This window comes from Podarcis erhardii (genome assembly GCF_964252035.2).
Source record: "Podarcis erhardii genome assembly, chromosome: 3".
NCBI classification, from domain to species: Eukaryota; Metazoa; Chordata; class Lepidosauria; order Squamata; family Lacertidae; genus Podarcis; species Podarcis erhardii.
Genome location: NC_138507.1, coordinates 98,841,177 through 98,862,785, shown reverse-complemented (window position 1 = coordinate 98,862,785; position 21,609 = coordinate 98,841,177). Strand labels below are relative to the sequence as shown.

Sequence of the window (21,609 nt, the reverse complement as noted above, 5' to 3'; positions counted from 1 at the left end):
AAAATATAAGTTAGAATACAGTTTAAAAAGCAGCTTAAAATGCAGCCTCATTTTAATGGTAGCCCATAGATCAAAGCCATAAGGGGAGAAAACGTCAAATATTCACTGGGGCCAACTATCCATGCATGGGCCAGCAAAAAGAGCCGAGGGAAAATTTATATACAAATCCCATATAAGGGGTTCCATTAATATATATATATATATATATATATATATATATATATATATATATGACTGAGTCTAGCCCAAAGGCCAGGTGGAACAGCTCCGTCTTGCAGGCCCTGTGGAAAGATGTCAAATCCTGCAGGGCCCTGATCTCTTGCGGTACGGCATTCCACCAGGCCGGGGCCAGAGCTGAAAAGGCCCTGGCCCTGGTTGAGGCCAATCTAACCTCCTTGGGGCTCGGGACTTCCAAAGTGTTTTTATTTATGGACCTTAAGGTTCTCCGCGGGGCATACCAGGAAAGGCGGTCCCGTAGGTACGAGGGTCCTAAACCACACAGGGCTTTAAAGGTCAAAACCAGCACCTTAAACCTGACCTTGTACTTCACTGGGAGCCAGTGCAGGTGGTAAAGCACTGGATGAATATGATCCCGCGGCAAGGACCCTGTAAGGAGTCTCGCCGCGGCATTCTGTACCCGCTGGAGTTTCTGGGTCAGCTTCAAGGGCAGCCCTGCGTAGAGCGAATTAAAGTAATCAAGGCATAATTACCGTGTTGTGGTTTTTAACGCTGTATGAACACGGTTCTGAAAAGAATTTTAAATAAAAATAAAGACATAGTATATAAATTCTGAAAGAAATACTGTCTGCTGTTTTGGTTGAAATCAAACCAAAAAGGCAAAAACGCAGCACTTTGGAAGCCTCAATGATCATCTGATCATCGGTGCTTGCAGAATCTAGTGCACAGGGCTTTGCAGGCATTGCCAAACAGCTGAATAATGGTGCCTGCAAACCCCTTTTGGCCAAAGCCTGTCTTTACCTGTCCCCACCTGACATCATAAATTACATAAGGTACAAACCAAGTAGGCGTAACTTGATCAACACAGTCTGGTACACCTTATACCTGATCTATGGCAGAACATTTTTAAATGCTTCAATCCAAGTTGTTCTATGATGTCTACCATTTAAAAAAAAATTAAAAAATTAAGATGTTCCATGTAAAAAAAGGCTTGAACAATTGAAAAGTTCAGTGATATACAAGCAGCTAGTTATTTAAAAGCTTAGCTGCAGAACAAAGTTTACTTTAGCCTTGACTTTGAACTGCTTCTAACCACATCTTGCTACTGGTATACCAACCTTTGGCATGGCCCAAGTTCTGGCTGCTCATTAACACTTGGGTTGCCCGACAAAATCCTGAACGAAATAGGTCAGAGGTCAGTTTCTAGTCTCCCAAAATCATTCACCTTTTAACTGAATATAGCTGTAAACAATGAACTTTCAAAGAAGCAGCAAAATACATATAACTGGGAATGCAAGTGAGGGCAATGACGTTTTAAAAAATAATCTCCTTTTTCAGCCACTTCCTATCTGCTTTACACAGTTCTCTTCATTCCGCATCTGCATAGGTCAGGGGAAGCCCACATGGTACCCTCCGTATCTTGTTGTGCTCCAGCTCACATTAGCTCCAACAAGCATGGCCACTCACCAGGGATGATGGGAGTTGTAGTCCAACAACATCAGAAGAGCACCATGTTGGCTTATCCTGATGCAGGCACATTCCTCTCTCCTAATGTTCTACTTTGCAAATGGGGCAGATCAGCTCTCCTAGCGTGGGTGGCAGTATCTTAAATAAGCTGCTTCTATTTCTGTTCAGTGATAAATAGTGTGATGAATTTGGTTAGACCAAATCAGCAAAATGTACATAATATGTAATTTGCAGGATATGGCTTTCCAGGGTGCAGAACTTTGGTTGATTTGCAATTAGTAGACCAAAAAACCCCCCTGATACTGTAGATACCTTAAATTTTGTATTTGTCTGGTTCACTGTTACATCCCAAGTCAGTCCATAATAAGACCCATTCATGATTTGACTATGGATGAAGAGGCTGATGTATATTACCGAAATGTGGATAGGGGGGGGATGCTGACCCGACCCAGTTATATCTACTTGGGTACTTTGGCCACAGTGACCCACACACTGGTAACTTCCAAGACTATACTGGAATGCAGACTACTGGAATTCACTCTAAGTAGGGCTGCCCTTAACACTGGTCTGAAACCAAAGCCAGTGCAGAATAAAGCAGATAAACTGCTGATTGGGCTACCTGCCGTGAGCATTTTCCACAGCTTCTGAAAGAACTGAACTGGGCAGTGGGCACCAAGTTGCTGCTGAGACAAGTTTAAGGTTCTCTTGCCAACTTACAAAGCTGTAAACAACTTGGAAGCTGGACACCTGGGAGAGCACCTTCTCTCAACCTGTATATTGAGACCCATCTGTTTGTGTCAAAGCATGCTGAGATCCCGTCTTGCAACAACCAAGAAAAGACCCTTTCAGTTGTGGTACCCAGTTTATGGAATCACCTCCACTCTGGAATAAGGTAAGCACCAACTTTTGATCAGCTGTTGAAGAATGCTAAAAAAACTTCTTAGTCTATGGCCAGATTGGATGCAAACAGCAGAAGATTAATTCGTTTCAGTCTAAAACTGCAACCACACCATACATTTAAAGCATGCTTCCACCCGGCCGGGGGGGGGGGCAGGGGGAGGAATGAGAACTGCAGTTTGTTGAAGGTGCTGGGAAATACAGTTCTGAGAGAAATAAACTACAGTTCCCAGAATTCGGAGGGGTAGGTGCTTCAAATATATGGTGGGTTCAAAGCCCAAGCCCGCCTCAATCACATATAAAGCAGATTAGATTTTTAGAGGAAAGGGAACTAAACCCATCACTCAAAGATTACCTCATCACTATAGAGATGTAAGTAGCATGTACAGGGTTCAGAGCTGGTTTAAACAAAAGGTTCTGCCACTGTCACATCTAGTTTGGTTACTGACCGTCATTATTCAGGGCTATTTTCAGATTTGCAATGTAACACTGTTAAGTAATATTTGCCCTGTACTGCAGTGTGATCCAAGGGCTTAAGAAGCAGCCTAGAAGAGATTATGTCTTTTTCTCAATGTAATATGAAGAGAACAAGCAAGAGGAGATAACAGGTCCGGATCACAATAATGTAAACCATTCATCCAATAGTCAAGAGATGAAGATAAAAAGGAAAATAACAAAGCACTACTGAATAAAAAGCTAAACCACTGAACGCGATGACAACTTCCACAACAAAGATGAAGAAAACTTTTTTATACAGTAACCGTTAAAATAACTCGCCTATCGGAATAACAATGAGATAAAATCAAGTAAGCCCATTCAACATTCAAATCCAAGATGTACTTTTTAACATTGTGACTGCAGAAAAGAATCTTCCAAGCCTAAACCATGTTCTTTCTACAATTGCCTCAAGATATCTCCAGTTTTCATTCAACACATGGCATGTACTCATCATACCAAAACTGAGGAACAGCAAAGGAGGAGTTCAATCTACTATAAAAAGGCAGCAAAATACAAAACTAATTCCACAGCACATTTCAGCCCTGACCTTTCCAGAAGTAAGCAATTTATTCTAACACAATGATCCATGTCAGCATTTCAATAAATTTACTGAGGACCAGGTCTTCCTGGTAAGAGCTCCCATGAAAATGTTATGCTTGCTTTTAAAATGTACAGTGGTACCTCTGGTTACGAACTTAATTTGTTCTGGAGGTCCGTTCTTAACCTGAAACCATTCTTAACCCGAGATACCACTTTAGCTAATGGGGCCTCCCACTGCCGCTGCACGATTTCTGTTCTCATCCTGAGGTAAAGTTCTTAACCCGCTACTTCCAGATTAGCGGAGTCTGTAACCCGAAGTGTTTGTAACCCGAGGTGTTTGTAACCCAAGGTACCACTGTAATTGAAATTACCTCCAATCCTGTAAGCCCCCTTGAGTCAGGGGAAAAGGATAAACTGCCAATCACAAGTATCAATATTATAAGGCGTTAGGTATATTTTATCTATTTTAAAGGTAAAGGGTAAAGGCACCCCTGACAGTTAAGTTCAGTCGTGAATGACTCTGGGGTTGCAGCGCTCCTCTTGCTTTACAGGCCAAAGGAGCCGGTGTTTGTCCGCAGACAGTTTCTTCGGGTCATGTGGCCAGCATGACTAAGCCACTTCTGGCGAAACCAGAGGAGCGCACAGAAATACCGTTTACCTTCCCACCGGAGCGGTACCTATTTATCTACTTGCACTTTTTTTTTGGCGTGCTTTCAAACTGCTAGGTTGACAAGAGCTGGGACAGAGCAACAGGAGCTCACCCTGTCGCGGGGATTGAAACTGCCAACCTTTTGATCAGCAAGCCCAAGGCTCAGTTGTTTAGACCACAGCGCCACCCGTGTCCCACACTTATCTACTTTATCTAAGTCCAATAGCTGGAAGACTGCTACAACAAAGTAATCCTCAAAATGTGCCAGGTGTACTGCAGAACGGAAAAAAACCCCCAAAAACCAAACAGCCACATTCAGAAGTTACGTCGCCACCATTCAATGTCTCAGGGATAATGGAAATAAAGTTGAAAAAGCAAATCAGTATATTGGCAATTAGTTATGACAGCAGTGAACGAAAAAAAAAAGGGGATTTCAAATTTTACTATCATGGAAATAGTTTACAATGGGTATCAGAATAAAAAATCCAAACACACTAACTAACTATGCAAACAACAAACCGTTTGTCCAAATTTTAAGCTTCTTTAGGATCAAGCTCAAGATCTAAGCTTAACTGGCATCAACACCTAGTATTATTATTATTATTATTATTATTATTATTACTACTACTACTACTGCTACTACTACTACTATTACTACTACAACCACTACGGAGAATGTGGGACAGAAATAGAATACTTAATCTAGAAGTAAATTAAGTCGAGCTTAAATCCCTCAATTGTGTGATTGCCTGCAAATTTAATAATTAATAATAATAATCTGCAATACTGATTTCAACCAAATGTTATTTTTATGAATAAACACTGTGGCAAGAGAATGCCTTCACATATGTAAGATCTTCAAGCCTCAACAAATCACTGAGGTATAAATATATTTGGGCAATCAAAAGCCGTATTGGTTTTAATAGTTACAGTTCACTAACTATATAAGGAAATTGTAATGTAAGCACTTTCAGGTGAGGAAATTAAAATCTGAGTTCATAATAAATAACGGTAAAGCATCTGGTGTCTCTAATTTATTCTTTAAAATGGAATTCTCCTGTAAAATAAAACAGTGAAAGAGATTTATGATCCAATGACCCTGAAGAGTAAGGCATCATCTAAACTAAGCCTTGAGCATATATTTAGAACCACTGTGATATTTTTTCATTATTTGCTAATCTGACCAAAATAGTTATGACTAGATGACATACAATAACTTATAGCTGTGGGATCAAAACTCCCCACCACTCACTAAAAATGCTGAGGTTCTTGACAGACCACTTACAATATTTTCCTGCCTTCTGTAATGTGCTGTGGTAGAGCCTGAGCCTGAGACTGTATAATATTCTACTGCTTGTGGTCAACTGTTCCATTTTCACAGAAATATTATAAATATAATCTACAGAATAACAGACATGAAAACCTAAGCTATTCCTCATTATATATGAAAAAATTGCCAGTGTATCACCATTGGCTGTTCTCCTACAAGGTTAGTACAGCAAGGATTTTACCTGCCAAATATTGGAGACCCCTAATGCAAAATGTTCGAAGAAGAACATTCACTACTATGCTGTTATTACTAAATTAATACACTGCATGGGACTAATGAAGGAAGGCACCACTATAATTAATCGCTTAAAAGCTGTTGACCTTTAATTACAGGTGGAGCTCAACTAAGTTTTACTCAGAGTAAACCCACTGAAATTAACAGACCTTGTTGTTGTTTAGTCGTTTAGTTGTGTCCAACTCTTTGTGACCTCATAGACCAGAGCACGCCTGGCACTCCCGTTTTCCACTGCCTCCTGCAGTTTGGTCATGTTAGTAGCAACGGTTAGTAGTTTGGTCATGTTAGTAGCAACGGACCTTAGTCATATTCATTAATTTCAATGGGTCTACTTTGAGTGAGACTTGGTTAAATAACACCCGTAAGGCACAAAACACCTCTAATCTGTAACTGTTAGTCATTTATTTATTTAATAAAATGTATGCACCGCAAAGCGGTCTACAGAAGACAAAACAGTAAAATCAAGAAAGATTCACAACCCTACTCTAAAACATGCAAAAGTTACAATACTGACATGGGTTAAAATTACCTCAACTCTCTAAGCTTCTGGATAGAAAAATAAGAGTTTGGACTTGATACCCTGACTTTCACTCCCCTTAAGGCAGGCGGAGGCAAACTCCGGCCCTCCAGATGTTTGGGACTACAATTCCCATCATCCCTAGCTAAGGACCAGTGGTCAGGGATGTGGGAATTGTAGCCCCAAACATCTGGAGGGCTGGAGTTTGCCTCCGCCTGCCCTAAGGAGTCTCAAAGCGGCTAACAAACTCCTTTCCCTTCCTCCCCCACAACAAACACTCTGTGAGGTGAGTGGGGCTGAGAGACTTCAGAGAAGTGTGACTGGCCCAAGGTCACCCAGCAGCTGCATGTGGAGGAGCTGGGAAGCAAACCCAGTTCACCAGATTACGAGTCCACTGCTCTTAACCACTATACCACACTGACTCTCTAAATAGGCTTGTCTAAACAGGTATGTTTTTAACAGGCGCAGAAAAGAGCCCTGTGAAAGCACAGTACTCAAGGGGCAAGGAGTTCCAAAGTGTAGGCTCTGCCACATTTAACAATCCAAACTACAAGAAAGAAGATTCCACCTAAACATTAGGAAGAACTTCCTGACAGTAAGAGCTGTTCAACAGTGGAATTTGCTGCCAAGGAGTGTGGTGGAGTCTCCTTCTTTGCAGGTCTTTAAGCAGAGGCTTGACAACCATATGTCAGGAGTGCTCTGATGGTGTTTCCTGCTTGGCAGGGGGTTGGACTCGATGGCCCTTGTGGTCTCTTCCAACTCTATGATTCTATGATTCTATGAATCGAGTCCTTACAAATGTGGAACATGTATTATGTGGCACCTGTAGTGGTGCCAATTCCGCCGATCAAAGTGGTTGGGTTGACATTCTCAGGGTAAGGCGATCTCATGGGTAAACTGGCCCTAAGTTGTTAAGGTCTTTATATACGAATAGTAACACTTTGAACCCGGCCTGGTAGCAAATTGGCAACCAGTGCAGGTTTCTGTCCACTGGTGTTACATGCCGACAAGGCCTCACTCCTGTCAGCAATGGTGCTGCAAATGATAACGTTATGCAAGTTACAAAACATTCCACTTTTCTTGGATATGAGAAGCTCTTTCATGCTGATCTAGTTATTTAAATCTACAACCAAAATTCTATTAAGTTCTATGGAACTCAATAGGATTTTTTTTAAAAAAAAAAAACTACAATCAAAACATACAATTTTACAAGTACATTTCTGCTATACCCATCCTGTCCTGTGATCCTGCTTGCTAAGCAAGTCTGCACTTTATCAGTCCATATTATTCTGATAAGAGTGTACAAGTTGTACGCTTCAGAGAGTCACCTCAGGAAGAACACCCTGGTAAGTTTTACTCCTAGAGGCAAATAATAAAAAGATTTACTTGCACATTTTCTTCTTTTGTGTCATTTAAGCAGAAGTCCCTTCAGTTGTTTCTAGTCTCCATTCTCACATACTCTCACATACTTCCCATCCCAAAAAGCATGCTGAATTACAATTTTTTAGCCAGAACTCAGTTCTGGTACCTCTCAGGTGGGCGCCATATAAGAGAGCGAGGGAGGTGTTCATGGTGAGTTCTGGCACCTCTTTTCTCTAGAAAAACAGCACTGAATAAATCCATTATTAATAACATGAGAAATCGTTTGGTCCCAATTGCCAGAAAAGGAAAAAATCATAATCCTTGTCATAACTGAAGTACTTCTTGTTTATTCATATAATAATGCAAGAAGTGGCAATGGTAGAACACTTTGCTTCCAGTAAGAAATGCTCATCTAACCACAGGACTATAGAAAGCACAGCTTAATTGGTATCACAGTATGAATTCGCTCACATCATTTTGTTTAGTACAGATTTAATTGGATCCCCTGCAAGAGAGACATAAAAACAATACAGATGCAGTTTGTGCAAAGGAATCCTAAAAATCTGCCAGTCTGGACGCACCCTGACAGAATCAAACAAGTCATAATTTAATTATTGCCAACTGTCTATAAAAGCTGTGGTTTTAAAGCGGTGCCCATAAAATCCATTAGAACCATTGCCCTTACATTTCCTGTGGCATGCATGGTGTATTGTAGCTGCGGTGAGGCAGAGTAACAGTAGGACCGCCAGCGGTGACTCCATGCTTTTCTGGATTTGTTCTGCTCTAGTTTAAAAAACCCCAATCTGCACGCAGAAGCAGGCTTTCATGCATACATCACTTAGATTGACAACTGTAGTGTACACTGGATGAATAACCATCCATGCATCTAAGAGAGAAAGCTGCCTATTCACGCTGCATTGCTTTTAACACGACATGCATTCCAATACGCATCTTGTAGTAACCTGCCTCGCATAACCTAAATTGAGCTTAATATTTGCGATCAGTTTTTGAAAAATGCTATCAACAATGCAACCCAAGTAATAATCTACAACATCCACTCCCTTTATATAAAAAGGTATGGTAGGAAGGAAAGCCAGGAATGAAGAGGTGGCTGAGGATGGGGAAAGAATGCCAGAAAGGGAAGACTTGACATTAGGAATTTAAGCCAACAGAAGATGGGAGAACTGTGAGTTTCAATGTGATGTATACAGCAATCAGAGTAAGATAAGGGGAAGGGGGAATTTCTTGCACTAGAAACCCTTTTGCTTTCTAGCTGTCACTAACAGCCACCCCTTCATGGATCCAGACCCTCCACTTCTATGTGTGGAGCGAGATCTGGATTAGGCCACTGAGCAAGCAAGCAAACAAACAAACACCAAGTAATACAAGTTCACATACATTACCTTCTATTCCATTTAGATAATTATTTGATTTTATATTATTATTACATGCTGTTTAATCTGTACTGATCTTGCATCCATGGCATCAACCTGAAGGGTTTGACCCAAAGAAGTGAAAACAGACTTCTGTACATGCAAAAGGAGTTTCCCACCTCTCTTCTCTACTGAAGCCCACTTGAAGTCTGTTTGAGGGAGAAGGATCCTCTATGATGTGCAACGAGATAAGAGGAAAACTGGTGGAATTGCAGAAGTGCCTATTTGCACAAAGCACCTTTGGATACAAACAGAAAGCTGCTTGGGCCTAGAGATCATCTAGTCAAACAAAGTTAATCCTTTGTGTTCTTAACCTGCAACTGACCCTGGGGGAGACAGGTAGACATGGCTGGGAAAGGGAGAGGATTAATTTGGCCTGTGTGTTTCCTTCTGTTCCACCCGCCTCAGTTGTCACTTGAACTCCCTAAGGCTTGTGCTGTCACCATTCATCTTTCTCTTGAGTACAGAGCTAGCCCCCCCCCCCCCCCGCCCAGTAGAATAAAAAGGGTGCACACATGCCCTGGGTGAGCCAAGTGACAGCAGAAGAGGAAGAAGAAACAGAAGGGAAAACATGTCCAACTGATTCACTCCCTTCTATTCCAGCCCCCCCCCTCTCTTTTTCTTCTCCCAGGCTTCTAAGCAAAAATCAGCAGTATGACTCACTAGGGGCAAGTTAAGTGACAGAGAGGAGGATGGGGGGAAACAAACCTAACAAATAAATCTGTTTCTTTTCCAAGCCATTTTGGATGTCAAACATCTGGGTGCAGACAGCAGGCACAGGTATGCAGTTCCCTTACAATCCAGGTGAGAAGAGAACAATTGACAAGTTGTGCATTCTGGATTCTGTGCAATGCACATCCTCAACTACAGCAATTCCTTTGCTTTATTATTCTGCCCTATTTTGAAGCTCATGGGTTAAACGTGTTTTTTAAAAAAGGAAAATACTCTAAAAAATAAGCTCAATATTATTCCTATTTTGCAGATGGGAAATTTAAGGATGAGAGACAACAACTTGCCCACATCTTTTTCCCTGGTGGAACTCAAGGCAGCTACACACACAGCCTTGAGTGTGGTGTCCATTCTAAGAAAGAATGTGAAAGTCCAACGTTCTGAAATATAGCTACCCCAAGCTCTAGGATGCTGGATGCTTCTGAAACAAGGGACAATTCTTCAAAATTATGCTGTGGTAAACATCTTTCAGAATTGCAGCAATATCATCCTTATCATTGTGCGGAAACCCTTTTATCTTCTCACCAATTCAACTCAATTGTAACTCCCCTAGGTTATAATCCATACACAAAAACCGAAACGCATGCCAGCAAATTTAAGTTGCAGGTCCCTGCCAGAAAAAGCAAAATCAATAGCTGAAATCCTGATATTCCTCCTTGGGAATCAACTTGTTGCGGAAGAGTTTTCTGTGTGCAGTAACCAAATGCCTCAGTTGTGATCTGTGGTGTATTATTACCCTTTCTACAATCCCAGCAGCAGTGTCCCCTTTGATAACACATGAAATTAGATGTACCACACCCTCAGTGGATAATATGGTTCGAGTGCAAACTTATCCTTCTCTGTATGGACACGCCTTACTCTTTGGAGATGAGATATTCCATAGAAAACAGGTTTTCATTTTATTTTCCCTCAAAGTGAGGTGGTTCTAGTATAGCCAAAAATGGATGTGCCTAAAGACAAATGTAGTCCTCATCGATGTGACCCCCAACCATTCAGGGACACCTCCTGAAGGCCTTTCCCAACTCCACTTCCATTTTCCAGTGCTTCATCTAATTCATGTCTACCACTTCAAATGTTTGTTCTCAGAATTCTGCCAGGGTTCCATAGCCCATAATTATCTATCTTGTCCATTTATAGATCACTTATTGTTAACAGATTCCAAAGCAGTTTACAATGAGGAAAATCCAAGCAAATACGGTAATCAAAATACAATTGTATACATTAAGACCAATTAAAGCTCTAGAACTTTATGAAAGGTGTATATGCCACCTCTCTGCTAATGAATAGGTTACATGGCTCTAAGCCTACCTGAAGCCTGCCTCCACCACAACTCCAGCAAAGTTTGAAAGAAGAATAGACATACCTCGGGTTACAGCCGCTTCAGGTTGCATCTTTTCGGGTTGCAGACCGCCGAAACCTGGAAGTACTGGAACGGATTACTTCCGGGTTTCGGAGGTCGTGCATGTGCAGAAATGCTAAATCGCACTTTGTGCATGCGCAGAATCACAACCCGCACGTGCGCAGATGCGGGTTGCGAACGCTGCGGGTTGCGAACGTGCATCCCCCACGGATCACGTTCGCAACCCGAGCGTCCACTGTAAGGAGTTTCTCTTAGAAATCTAGGAGCCAAATATAATGTATGGATTGCTATGGTAACCTCCCTCCAAAACTGCTGGAGAGACCTGAGCTGTTTCTGAATTTCAGCAGGGACCAAAGTAGCCTTCTGAGTGGCACAGCCCACCTACTCTAGAACTCAACACCAGTAAGACACTTTGTCAAGTGACAATTACATAATCACATCTGTTAGACGTGAATTCCCTTTAATATTATAATCCCAGAGACAGGCAAGAAAAATCCTCTGATGATTTATTCTTCAGTAATTTTACTGCAACACATTCTATTTATTTATTTTTTAAATTAGATTCTAGCTTTAAATATGAATAAGAAAAGCACTGTAATAAATAGGCAAATTTCTTTCCTGATCTTCTTTTCCAGCTAGCCCAAAGGCACACATCTTACACAATATGAATAAGTTAAGGTAAATGTGGGTGAAGCTAAAAAAGGCAGAGGTTACCACGAGATATTTTGCATAGGCCACAACTGTAAAACACATTCACTTTCTTTTATAAATTTATACTTTTTCCAACTGTGTCATTTCCCACCCACAATTAATCTACCAGAAACTAGGTACAGCCTAGGAAGCCTACTGCAGAAAGGAAAACTGTATACCATGTGTGCATAGTCACATCCTCCCCATGTTAACAGTTCTTGAGCTCCATCTTCTATGCATGGTGTCAATAATGGAAAGTTGCTTTTCGGTCTCTTCAGTAGCGGAGGCAGTCAATGTGTTTCCCCAAGGCACTTGTGCTAGCTATACTGCCTAAATAGTTCTTTAAAATCCTGAGAATCAAATAATTCTATTGAAGAAAAGGAGTGTTTCCACCTCGTATGAGAGTTTTGAAAATACAGTATACTGAACACTCAGAAACAAGGACTAAAAAAGAAACCCAGCTGTATTAGGTTTTTCATATTGCGTTATTCCATGGCAATTACAAAGTTCACCCTTGGGTGTTTTACTACAACCCAGTCAACACTGTTCCACAACCAGATAGAGGTAAAATTATAAACTATAGTTGCATGCTGCACTGAACTTTGCACTATTTTCCCTATGAACATCCTGTCACCAGAGTCTACGAAGTCACTTCCACTTTGTCCCCACATTCCTACTTTGGTCTCTCTAGCTGGAATGTTTGCCAAGCCAGTTCTGACCTTCTATTTATATGGGAAAAAGAGCAGCCTGGTCTTTTATGCCTCAGGTTAGTGGATGCACAAAAGACCAAGTTATCTGTAACCTAATACAATGAGAACAAATTATGACCTATTAATGGACCACAGAAAACCCCAAGTTCTTGTGTGACCTCCCAACAAACATCAAAACACTCTTGGCTTACCAACTGTGGCTTGTTTGGAGAGAAACAAACCAAAAGCACTAGCTCATAGTAAGTCAGCACTGAGTTCTGTTGCTCCTACCTCCCAGCAGTGTAGAGCAGAGCAGGAGCAGTTCAATGGTATGCAATAGTGAACTGCTTGTTTGTAGTAAGTCATAGTTCAGGGCTTACTATGATGGCTGAATGGGCTCGGTATCTATGCTTGGGTATTCCTTCTCTAATTCTGCTTTCTTTCTCCCCTTTTGAAACTCTCAAGCAAGTTCTGTCACCAAATGAACTGTTATTTACCTCCTAACTCCTCCTCCTTATTCTAACACGAATCCCTTTGTATCTTCGTGGCACCAATCACCCTTTATTTGGTGTCTTTTTCCAACTTCTCTCAGCATCGGCACATCCCTCCTTCTCATTCTATCTACCCCAATCTCTTCTATTCTCTATAGATTTAACCACATAGTCGCCACCCGATCTAAATGATACCTTTGTAATTCAGTGAACCTTTTTCCCATGTACATAGACATTTTATATCTCTCAGTCTTGATCTCATTACCAATTCCTTTAATTGAAGACTCAATTTTCCATGGCACACCATGACTCTTGGTTAAAGATCCAGACATATGGTTCCACCTGTTCATGAATAATCAGTGATGTGTAGGTGAGGAAATGAGATAATACCATTCCTATTATGATTTCATCCACTTAGTACTAAGAATAGCTCAAAGCAAAGAGTATAGTTAGTTTTGATATATAATTTTCTGGGAAGACCCTTCCTAGGAACTGGTCACAGAAAATAAGAAGTCTCAGTTGAACTTCATCCTACCTTACTCTTACGTAGTCTGTTGCCCAAATTCCTTTATCTCTAAACCCAACTCCAACACCAGAAGTAACCAAGGACAAAATAAAAATGCCTATGACAATACTGAGAACCTGTTCAGCTTTCCTCACATGTGCACCTCCTTTGGTGTTAAAAATATAGACCCACCCACCCTTCAGTTTATTCGTGAAGGGTGCAGACAGCGAACAAGCACTGTTATGCCTACTTTGGCCTTAATATTGAAGCCTTATTTTGAAAACAGAAAACAAAGAACAATGTGTTAACAAGAGCTTTGTGTTTTCTTTTGAGTGTTATTGAAGAGCACACGTTTAGAAACAGCTGAAAGCAGAAATATATAACCAAGCATAAATTCTTTCAAGTACTCTTATAATAGTAGACAAGCCAGCTAATTACTAGGCCCGGACACTGAGGTCCAGCTCCGAGGGCCTTCTGGCGGTTCCCTCACTGCGAGAGGCCAAGTTACAAGGAACCAGGCAGAGGGCCTTCTTGGTAGTGGCGCCCGCCCTGTGGAACGCCCTCCCATCAGATGTCAAAGCGATAAACAACTACCTGACATTCAGAAGACATCTGAAGGCAGCCCTGTTCAGGGAAGTTTTTAATATGTGACATTTTAGTGTATTTTTCATCTTTGTTGGAAGCCGCCCAGAGTGGCTGGGGAAACCCAGCCAGATGGGCGGGGTACAAATAATAAATTATTATTATTATTATTATTATTATTATTATTATTATTATTATTATTATTATTATTCTAGGCCACAAAACTATTTCTGGGGGGGTTTCTGCACATGTGGCAAAACCAATTTGTCACCATAAATAGAATATTTAGGCGAAGAAGCAAGCATCTGAACTCTGCTCTGTTTTAGCACAAGAATGCAAATAAATGTTGACACCTGCGGAGTTAAAGACAAATGCTTGAACAAACACTAACAGATGACATAACTGTAAAGCACATGGTACAAATGTAAAGAAAGAACTGAAATAATTTTTCTTTTTTAGGGCCACTTTCTAAATCTTCCAGAATATGTGATCTTATGCAAATAAGCACTGGCACTTACCTTCTAAACACTAAGAAGCACATCAAGTCTTTTAAGAACATATTCACAAGTATTATAGGTATATGGAACGCCTGAGGTAATGATAATTGGGGAGGGGAGGGAAACAGGGAATAAGAAATGTACTTCTCCTTTCTTAACACTAACATCTACAGGAAAAAAGGCACTGGCTCCTACAATTTCATATGTTCAACTAATTTCTTCATGTATAGCATAAACAGAATGATATCACCACTTCGTTGACAATGGTATAGTTTGCATGAGCCAAAACATTACTGTGAACAAACAATATGTGGGCTCCCAGAGAGGTGATTACAACTACTTTTCTTCTCCTCTGGCTATTCTGCAGCTTTAGCCATGGTTGGCATAATGTGTTGTCTGAACCTATGCTTATAAGGAGCTGTAATCAAAGTTTGTACTATGGTTTACAGCTTGTGGTTTGTCTAGAGAGCGCTAAACCTGGAGCTCAGGAATGGATGACATGCTAAGCCAAACCATGGTTTAAATCGACAGAACTGTAGGAGCAAAGTGGTTAAGTCATGGTGTGCATTATTAGTGTGATATGCTAACAAGGACCATATATGAATCCTAAACAAACCTATACAATTCTTAAGTTTGTAAAGGAAAAAAGAGCTAATAGGTCTGTCATAATTTCAACGGCAGATTATGAATATACCTCATGCCGATAATGCCTTTCACGCAACAGGCAGAAGAAAAAACCATCACCTGCTGTCAGAAGAAATGAACTAAAAACAAAAAAGCCTTTCAGAACCACTAACATCATCTAATACCACAGAACAATTGGCCTGAATTTTAACTAAAATTGTCATATTACATCCTCAGAATAATAAATGGGGTCTTTAACCTCATCATTCGTACAGTAAACTTCACATACCTAACAAGTAAAGCATCAAAATCCTCTTTCCTTGCTGGAATAGTTTTTCTTCAATGTGTGTGTGTGAAGACCTCAGATGGACACTTTCCATTGTGAATACTATGTAGACTTTTTCTGAATAGACATCTTTAAAATCTACAGCATGAAAAGATTATCTGAATAAACTCCATAACGGGGACAGCACTTCTGAAGCGCTGCGATACTCAAGAAGCCCCAAAGATGTGGGATGCTTTCCAGCGTAGGGGCCTTTGAGCCATGCTCCAGCTATTTGTACCTTTTGTGAATGTTGCTCGTGAATGACAAAAAGACTAACAAAAATACAAACTTGCACCGCATTCACATTCACATTATAGGCCAATTAAAACTTTAGTGAGAACATTATATAATATGAACAAGAGCTGGAATCACTGGATGACTACCAACAAAATCTCATCTTAAAGCATCTGGGGTTTTTTTAAAAAAAGTTTTACTCAGAAAAGCCCATAATAGAGTAGAACATGGCATATTATTAAAAAGGACAGCTGTTCTTGAAGTCTACTTTGCAGAGAAGTGAGGAAGTTCTTTCTAGATTCTAGTGCTATACTGACAAAGACTCTAATTAAAATATACTGACCAGGAACTACTGGAAATTTCCCCCCAATAAACATACAGGCAATCCTCTTTTCGCATGGGGGTTATGTTCTGGACGCCGAACACATCAGTGGAGGCATAAGCCTATCCCTTCCCTTTTTGTAACGTCTTTATGACTTTGCGGGGGGGGGGTGTCACTTCTGGGTTCAGCATCATATGTGATCGTTTGCATGTCATTCAGACGCGCCTAAAGCAGTTGTTGCCTGCACTTAGCTCAGGTTCTTTAAAATTCCTACAGTATTACTTTCTGTTACTGCTGCGAGGCACTATGATTATGTCTAAGCTCTACAAAATATATACATATATATCAGTAGATAAGAGAACCTTTTGCAGCATAGAGGCATGGGACTTTCTGTAGATACTGAGTTATCTACCTCTTTTTTCAAACTGTGAGCATATCAATAGCCAAAAGCTACTATTACACACTGTTCTAACAAACAAAAGCAAGCGAAGAACAGTCCTCATGCATCTTTATAGTTCGGGAAGCCATTAGTAAAATGGAAGTCACTTATTAAGAATTTCAGAAAAAGGAAACCTGTCTAGTCAAACTATTTATAATATATGTATTATTTCCCCTTTTACAAAAACAGACAAGTGATTGTTGTTCACTGGCATATCCACAAATTTCGATTGTCCAAAATCTGGTAAATGGTAAGTCACAGAAATATGTACATAAGTATTCACAAAATATATCTAGAGCTGTCAGCATTCATAACCGAATGCCCATGTTTTCCAGTTTGGACATTTAATATCATTCACTCACATGTGCGCATATAATTCATGCACTTTAAAAAGCCAGTTCCCAATATTCTGTTACACTTTATCACAATCATAAGACACAATCTGGGATAGAGCTCAGGAAGAATAAAACCTGTGAATGTTTACTATTAAGCCATATGGAAAACCGCAAAGTATTGTTGTTTTGAAGTGAGGGCAAAATGCACCCACCACTCCTGATGACCGAGTTAAGGAGTTCTCACCAATATAGATCCCATGGAAGGGCATGAAGTGTCCTTCTATTCTGGAAGCCTTATAAGTATATATTATGTTTGTATTTACTTTGCAACCAATCTCACCCATTTCAAAAGGGCTTCTCTTTCCCCACGGAAGTCAACCTGTCCTATCCCCTCCTCCCTTTCGCTAAGTGCATCTTTAAGCCAAAATTCTGCTATTCGACAAGCATTGAATATAAATCTCTATTAATACATAAAAAGACTTTAGGAGACTTCCACATATAGGTTTACTTCTGTATACATGCATAATCAATTTCAAGTAGTAAGTTGTTCTTACCTGTATATCCTGCACACCAGCCCCAGGAAGCCACCATAGCTAAAAGCCATTTAAATAATACTCCTTCAATATACCAGAACCGTTTACTATCCAACAATCGGAGAGGTTGCAGTACTATTAAATACAGAATGTAGGACGGAATAGCAACAAGGTTATTGGCAACCATGAAGCCAAATCTTAAGAGTGCTTTCAGAAATATATAGGCCGCCCTTCGGGCCTGTTCTAAAGTCACAGCCATTCTCTTCACACAGGAGTCTGTAGTCGTTTCCTACAGAATAAGAGAGAGAGAAATTACTCAACATGAAGAAGACAACTTCCTGCTTACCAATGTCCAACAAGGCCTTATTTCAAAGAAACAGTTATGTGCTTTGTATGTATTGAGTCACCACAGCAAAGATTTCCCCACTAATTGGCCTGTTTGCACACACATCATCTATTGAGTCATAACTATCTATCCAGCCTGATAAGGAGCTTAGGATTTTTACTTGGGTCTACCGCACAGAATGCATATACCCAAGCTTACTTTTAAAAACTGACACACAAAAATCTACCTCGCTACAACAGGATCACTTGTGTTAGTTGTTAAACTATGTTTGTGGAGGTTGTAAAGAAATCTCAGAAAACCCTTCCCTGTGGATCTAGGGTTTCACTTTGTTTTTACAGACACATATGAGTATAATCGCATAAATAAACTGTAAATGGACCCCATCAACATAATTCAGTCTTGTAAAGTTATAGCACGGATGAAAAGGAAACACACATTTGTACATTCCATGCTGCAAGAAGACAATCAAATGCAGTAACTGTGCACTAAGGGGCAGTCCATTTGTCTGCCCCCCTCAACAAACAAAGTGGGAAATTATTATGGGTTACACTAAAAGCAGGGTGACAACTCCCCTTTAGTTAACAAGGGGAGGTGGCTGAGGGGAAAACAGGCAACCACCAGCTGCATTGAGAGGACCTTTTATCAGTTACAACCAATAAGCATTGAAGCCAGATATTAGAGTACCTGAAATGGCCTCTCTAGCCTTCAAGTTAGTCAGGAAAGAGTGGACATCCAAACATATTAGGGGGCAGCCAGTAGGTAAAAGCAGAGATAAATAGGAGAGGGGGAAGGGCAGAGAATCCGGGGGGGGGGTGCCAGCAGCCTGGGGAAGGCAGGAAAGGGATAGCGAGCAACCACAACGCCAAGCCAACCAACGGGACTCCGCGGATCAGCACTCACCTTCTGCTGCGCAGAGGGAAGGAGATGGCAGGGCCGAGCGAACTGGGCCCGGCGGCGGCGGCAGCAATGTGCGCCCTAGTTGGCAGCGGCTGCTGGTGAAGGAGGTGGCGGCGGCGGCGGCGGCAGCAGCAGCTCTGACAGGAGGGCGGCGGGCTCATGGACACGGAGGTGGCTGGCCTGGCCCCAAAGTAACGGGCTGGGAGCCGGCTCCCTATTCCGTCTGCAGCTCCCTGAGTGCGGGGGGAAGAAAGGCGCGGAGTGAGCGAGCGAGAGAACGGGAGAGGGAAGAGAGAAGCGGCGCCAACGCCGGGGGCTGCCCGCCCGGCCAGGGAGGTCGCCGGCAAGAGGATTTGTCCCGGGGTTGCGGCTAAATCCGCCGCCGCCGCCGCCGCCTCCTCCAGTCGCGGCTTTCAGGGCCTATGGCGCCCGGCTCTCCTAGGCTAAGCTTGGCGGCCAGCGGGCGGGTGTCCCCCGCATCTCCCCCCGAGGTGGGTGGGGTGCAGGAGGGCAGGGCAAGAGGGCGGAGGGCGAGGAGGAAGCATGCGCGACACCTGTTGGGGTACAGAGGCGCGGCGAGGAAGGGGAGGCTAGAGGTCGTCTCGGGAACTCCCCGCCCCGTTACTGATCTGCTCCTGCAGCGTATTTGGGGGCAGAAGGTGGGGGGGGCACCCTGTGAAGAGCCGGGGGGAAAGGGACGCATCTGCGCCCCATTCAAATATGGAGAAGTAGGAAGAAGTCGGCGGTGCTCTTCCTGCAGGCGCCCCACAGAGAGGAGGGAGGGGCTCGGCAGCTCTCGGAAGGAATCTCGGAGTTGCACGCCGGATACCTTCGATTATTATTATTGTTGTTGTTGTTATTGTTATTATGAATCCGCTGTCCCACCTCAACCTATCCCATAGATTGTCGCAAGGGCGACAAGAGGCAGATGCCAGGCAATGCTGGGGAAGACCCAGGCTCTGATCAGAGCACCAGGCGTGACCCACATGTCGAGTATTCACCCACTGGGGAAGGGGGGGGGTCCTCGGGGTGAGCCACTCGGGATGGAAGGTCCTCTCAAGGGCAGAAACGGTGCCATTCTGCTCCTCAGTAAGGTGGGCTCTCAGTCTCTCCACCATACAACGAAAAGAAGCTGGGGTGAAGTCAGGCTGCCCCCGAGAAGTAGTCCAGTCCTTCCCTTGTACTCCCGCCTTGAGCTGTCGGTTTTGGGAAGTGACCTTTCCCAGAGCCTGAAACTGCCCATTCCCTTCTCTCCCGCCGCCACCACGCGGGGAATTGTCTCAAGGGCACCCGAAATAAGGGGACTTTCCCCAAGAGCATCCATAGGGCAATGACTACCACCGCCATGCATGCATTCCGTGTAAAGGGAACCTCGCAAGGGCGTCAGTGGGGCGAGTTTCCCGGTTGTCGGGAAAGAGGAGGCTCTTAAGGACACCCCCCTGGTGAGAAGCCCTTTCCCTCCCGCCTAGAGAGGGCTGGCCTCTCAAGGGCACTATTGGGGTGATGGCCCCCCCGCCCCCTCAATCCGAATTCAGAGGGACCAATGTCCGTATTTAATCTGCCCGAGGAGGTGGCATATTCACCCCCCTCTCTTAAAAAGGGCGTAGAAAAGCAGCAGCGAGGAAGGGGGGCAGGAAGACCCCATACCCTTTCAGCCTGAGGGGGAATCCATCTCAAGGGCGACAGGGGGAGACCCTCCTCCTCCTCCCCTAGAAGAGGAGGAAGGACCCCGGGAAAGCCCCACCGGGAGCCTCCTCCCGGCCCGCGCGGTAGCTGTGGAGCGGGGACCCTCTCAAGGGCGCCCAGGGGCGCGGGAACCCGTCCTCCGCTTCTCCTCCCGAGGGAGCTGCCTCTCCAAAAGCCCCAGCAGGCGGATGAACGGCGACTCCCCCCCCTCCACATACACGCCTGCGCGCGCGCCCGCCGCTCCTGCTTTCCCTTTTCCCGCCACCCCCCCCCAACCAGCGCCCCATTTATTCTCGGGTAAGCGCGGACGTCGCGGGGCTGTTTCCGTACCTCCGGCCGGCCGGCTGCCTTCCCCAGGCCGGCTCCCAGGAGCTCGCGGGATGCATAGCGGCGGGCCGGCGGCCGCCACAGGGCCCGGCCAGCCCTCGCCCACCTCTCGCGCCGGGAAGAGGCTCCGCCGCGACGGCCCGTCGCCGCCGCCTCTTCGCCTCTTGGCGCTCGGAAGGGTCCCTCTCGCTCGCTTCCTTTCCGGCTCCCGAGGAGGAGGAGGAGGAGGAGGAGGAGGCGGCGGCGGTGCTGGTGGTGGTGGAAGCGGCAGCGAGCGAGGCAGGAGCGGGCCCCTCACTGCAGCAAGCGCCGCTCCCTCCGGCCGACAGCTCCCTCTAACGAGCCTCGGAAAGCTGGCAGGCTCAGGCGGCCGAGCCGAGAATCCCCCCGGCGGCGGGCAGGGCCTCGGCAGGCCGCCTCCTTCGCTCGACCCCCGCCCCGCGCCCGGAAGGGAAACGCGCGCTCGGCGTCGCCCTTCCCTCGGAGGGGAAAGTAGGGGGAAGGCTCCTGGGGTGGGGTGGGGTGGGGTGCGGGGGGTTCCCCTTCTCTCTCTCACTCACTCAGAAGGGGGAAATGCAGTATTATAAATAGCAGCCCTATATATAACATAAAACATATGCTGCTATATGTTTGCGCGGACACAAACACACACACACACATATATATAGATGCAAAAGGGGGGGGACAATAGGAGCCCACCCCACACACTTCCTCCTGCCTCCTCCTCCTCTTACTGAGCTTGAGCAAAGCGAGGAAGCTGCTGGATTGGATGGATGCAAGACCCCACGCTGCCCTTCTCTCTCCCTCCACCTCTTACATTGTCATTAACCAGCGACCCCTGGCTTGGAAAATGTCGCGTGGAAGGGCTCGAAGCGTGCACGACGAACACGGGCA

At 43.8% G+C, this 21,609-nt stretch overlaps 1 protein-coding gene across 3 annotated transcripts in view; it reads right to left on the bottom strand.

Annotated features, from left to right (window-relative positions):
- Window positions 1-20,945, bottom strand: part of LPGAT1 (lysophosphatidylglycerol acyltransferase 1) — a 51,587-nt gene extending 30,642 nt beyond the window's left edge. Inside the window, exons 1-3 of one of the 3 annotated variants that reach the window (XM_081854942.1) lie at window positions 20,719-20,858; window positions 18,706-18,935; window positions 17,481-17,748 (exon numbers count right to left, since the gene is read on the bottom strand). In XM_081854942.1, coding sequence (XP_081711068.1) covers window positions 17,481-17,718 — 238 coding nt within the window. In that variant the 5' untranslated portion in view covers window positions 17,719-17,748; window positions 18,706-18,935; window positions 20,719-20,858. Of the gene's footprint in view, window positions 1-17,480; window positions 17,749-18,705; window positions 19,079-20,718 lie in introns of those variants that run through there. The other 2 variants (XM_081854944.1, XM_081854943.1) reach the window with 2 other exon arrangements.
- Window positions 20,946-21,609: the final 664 nt, after the last annotated feature.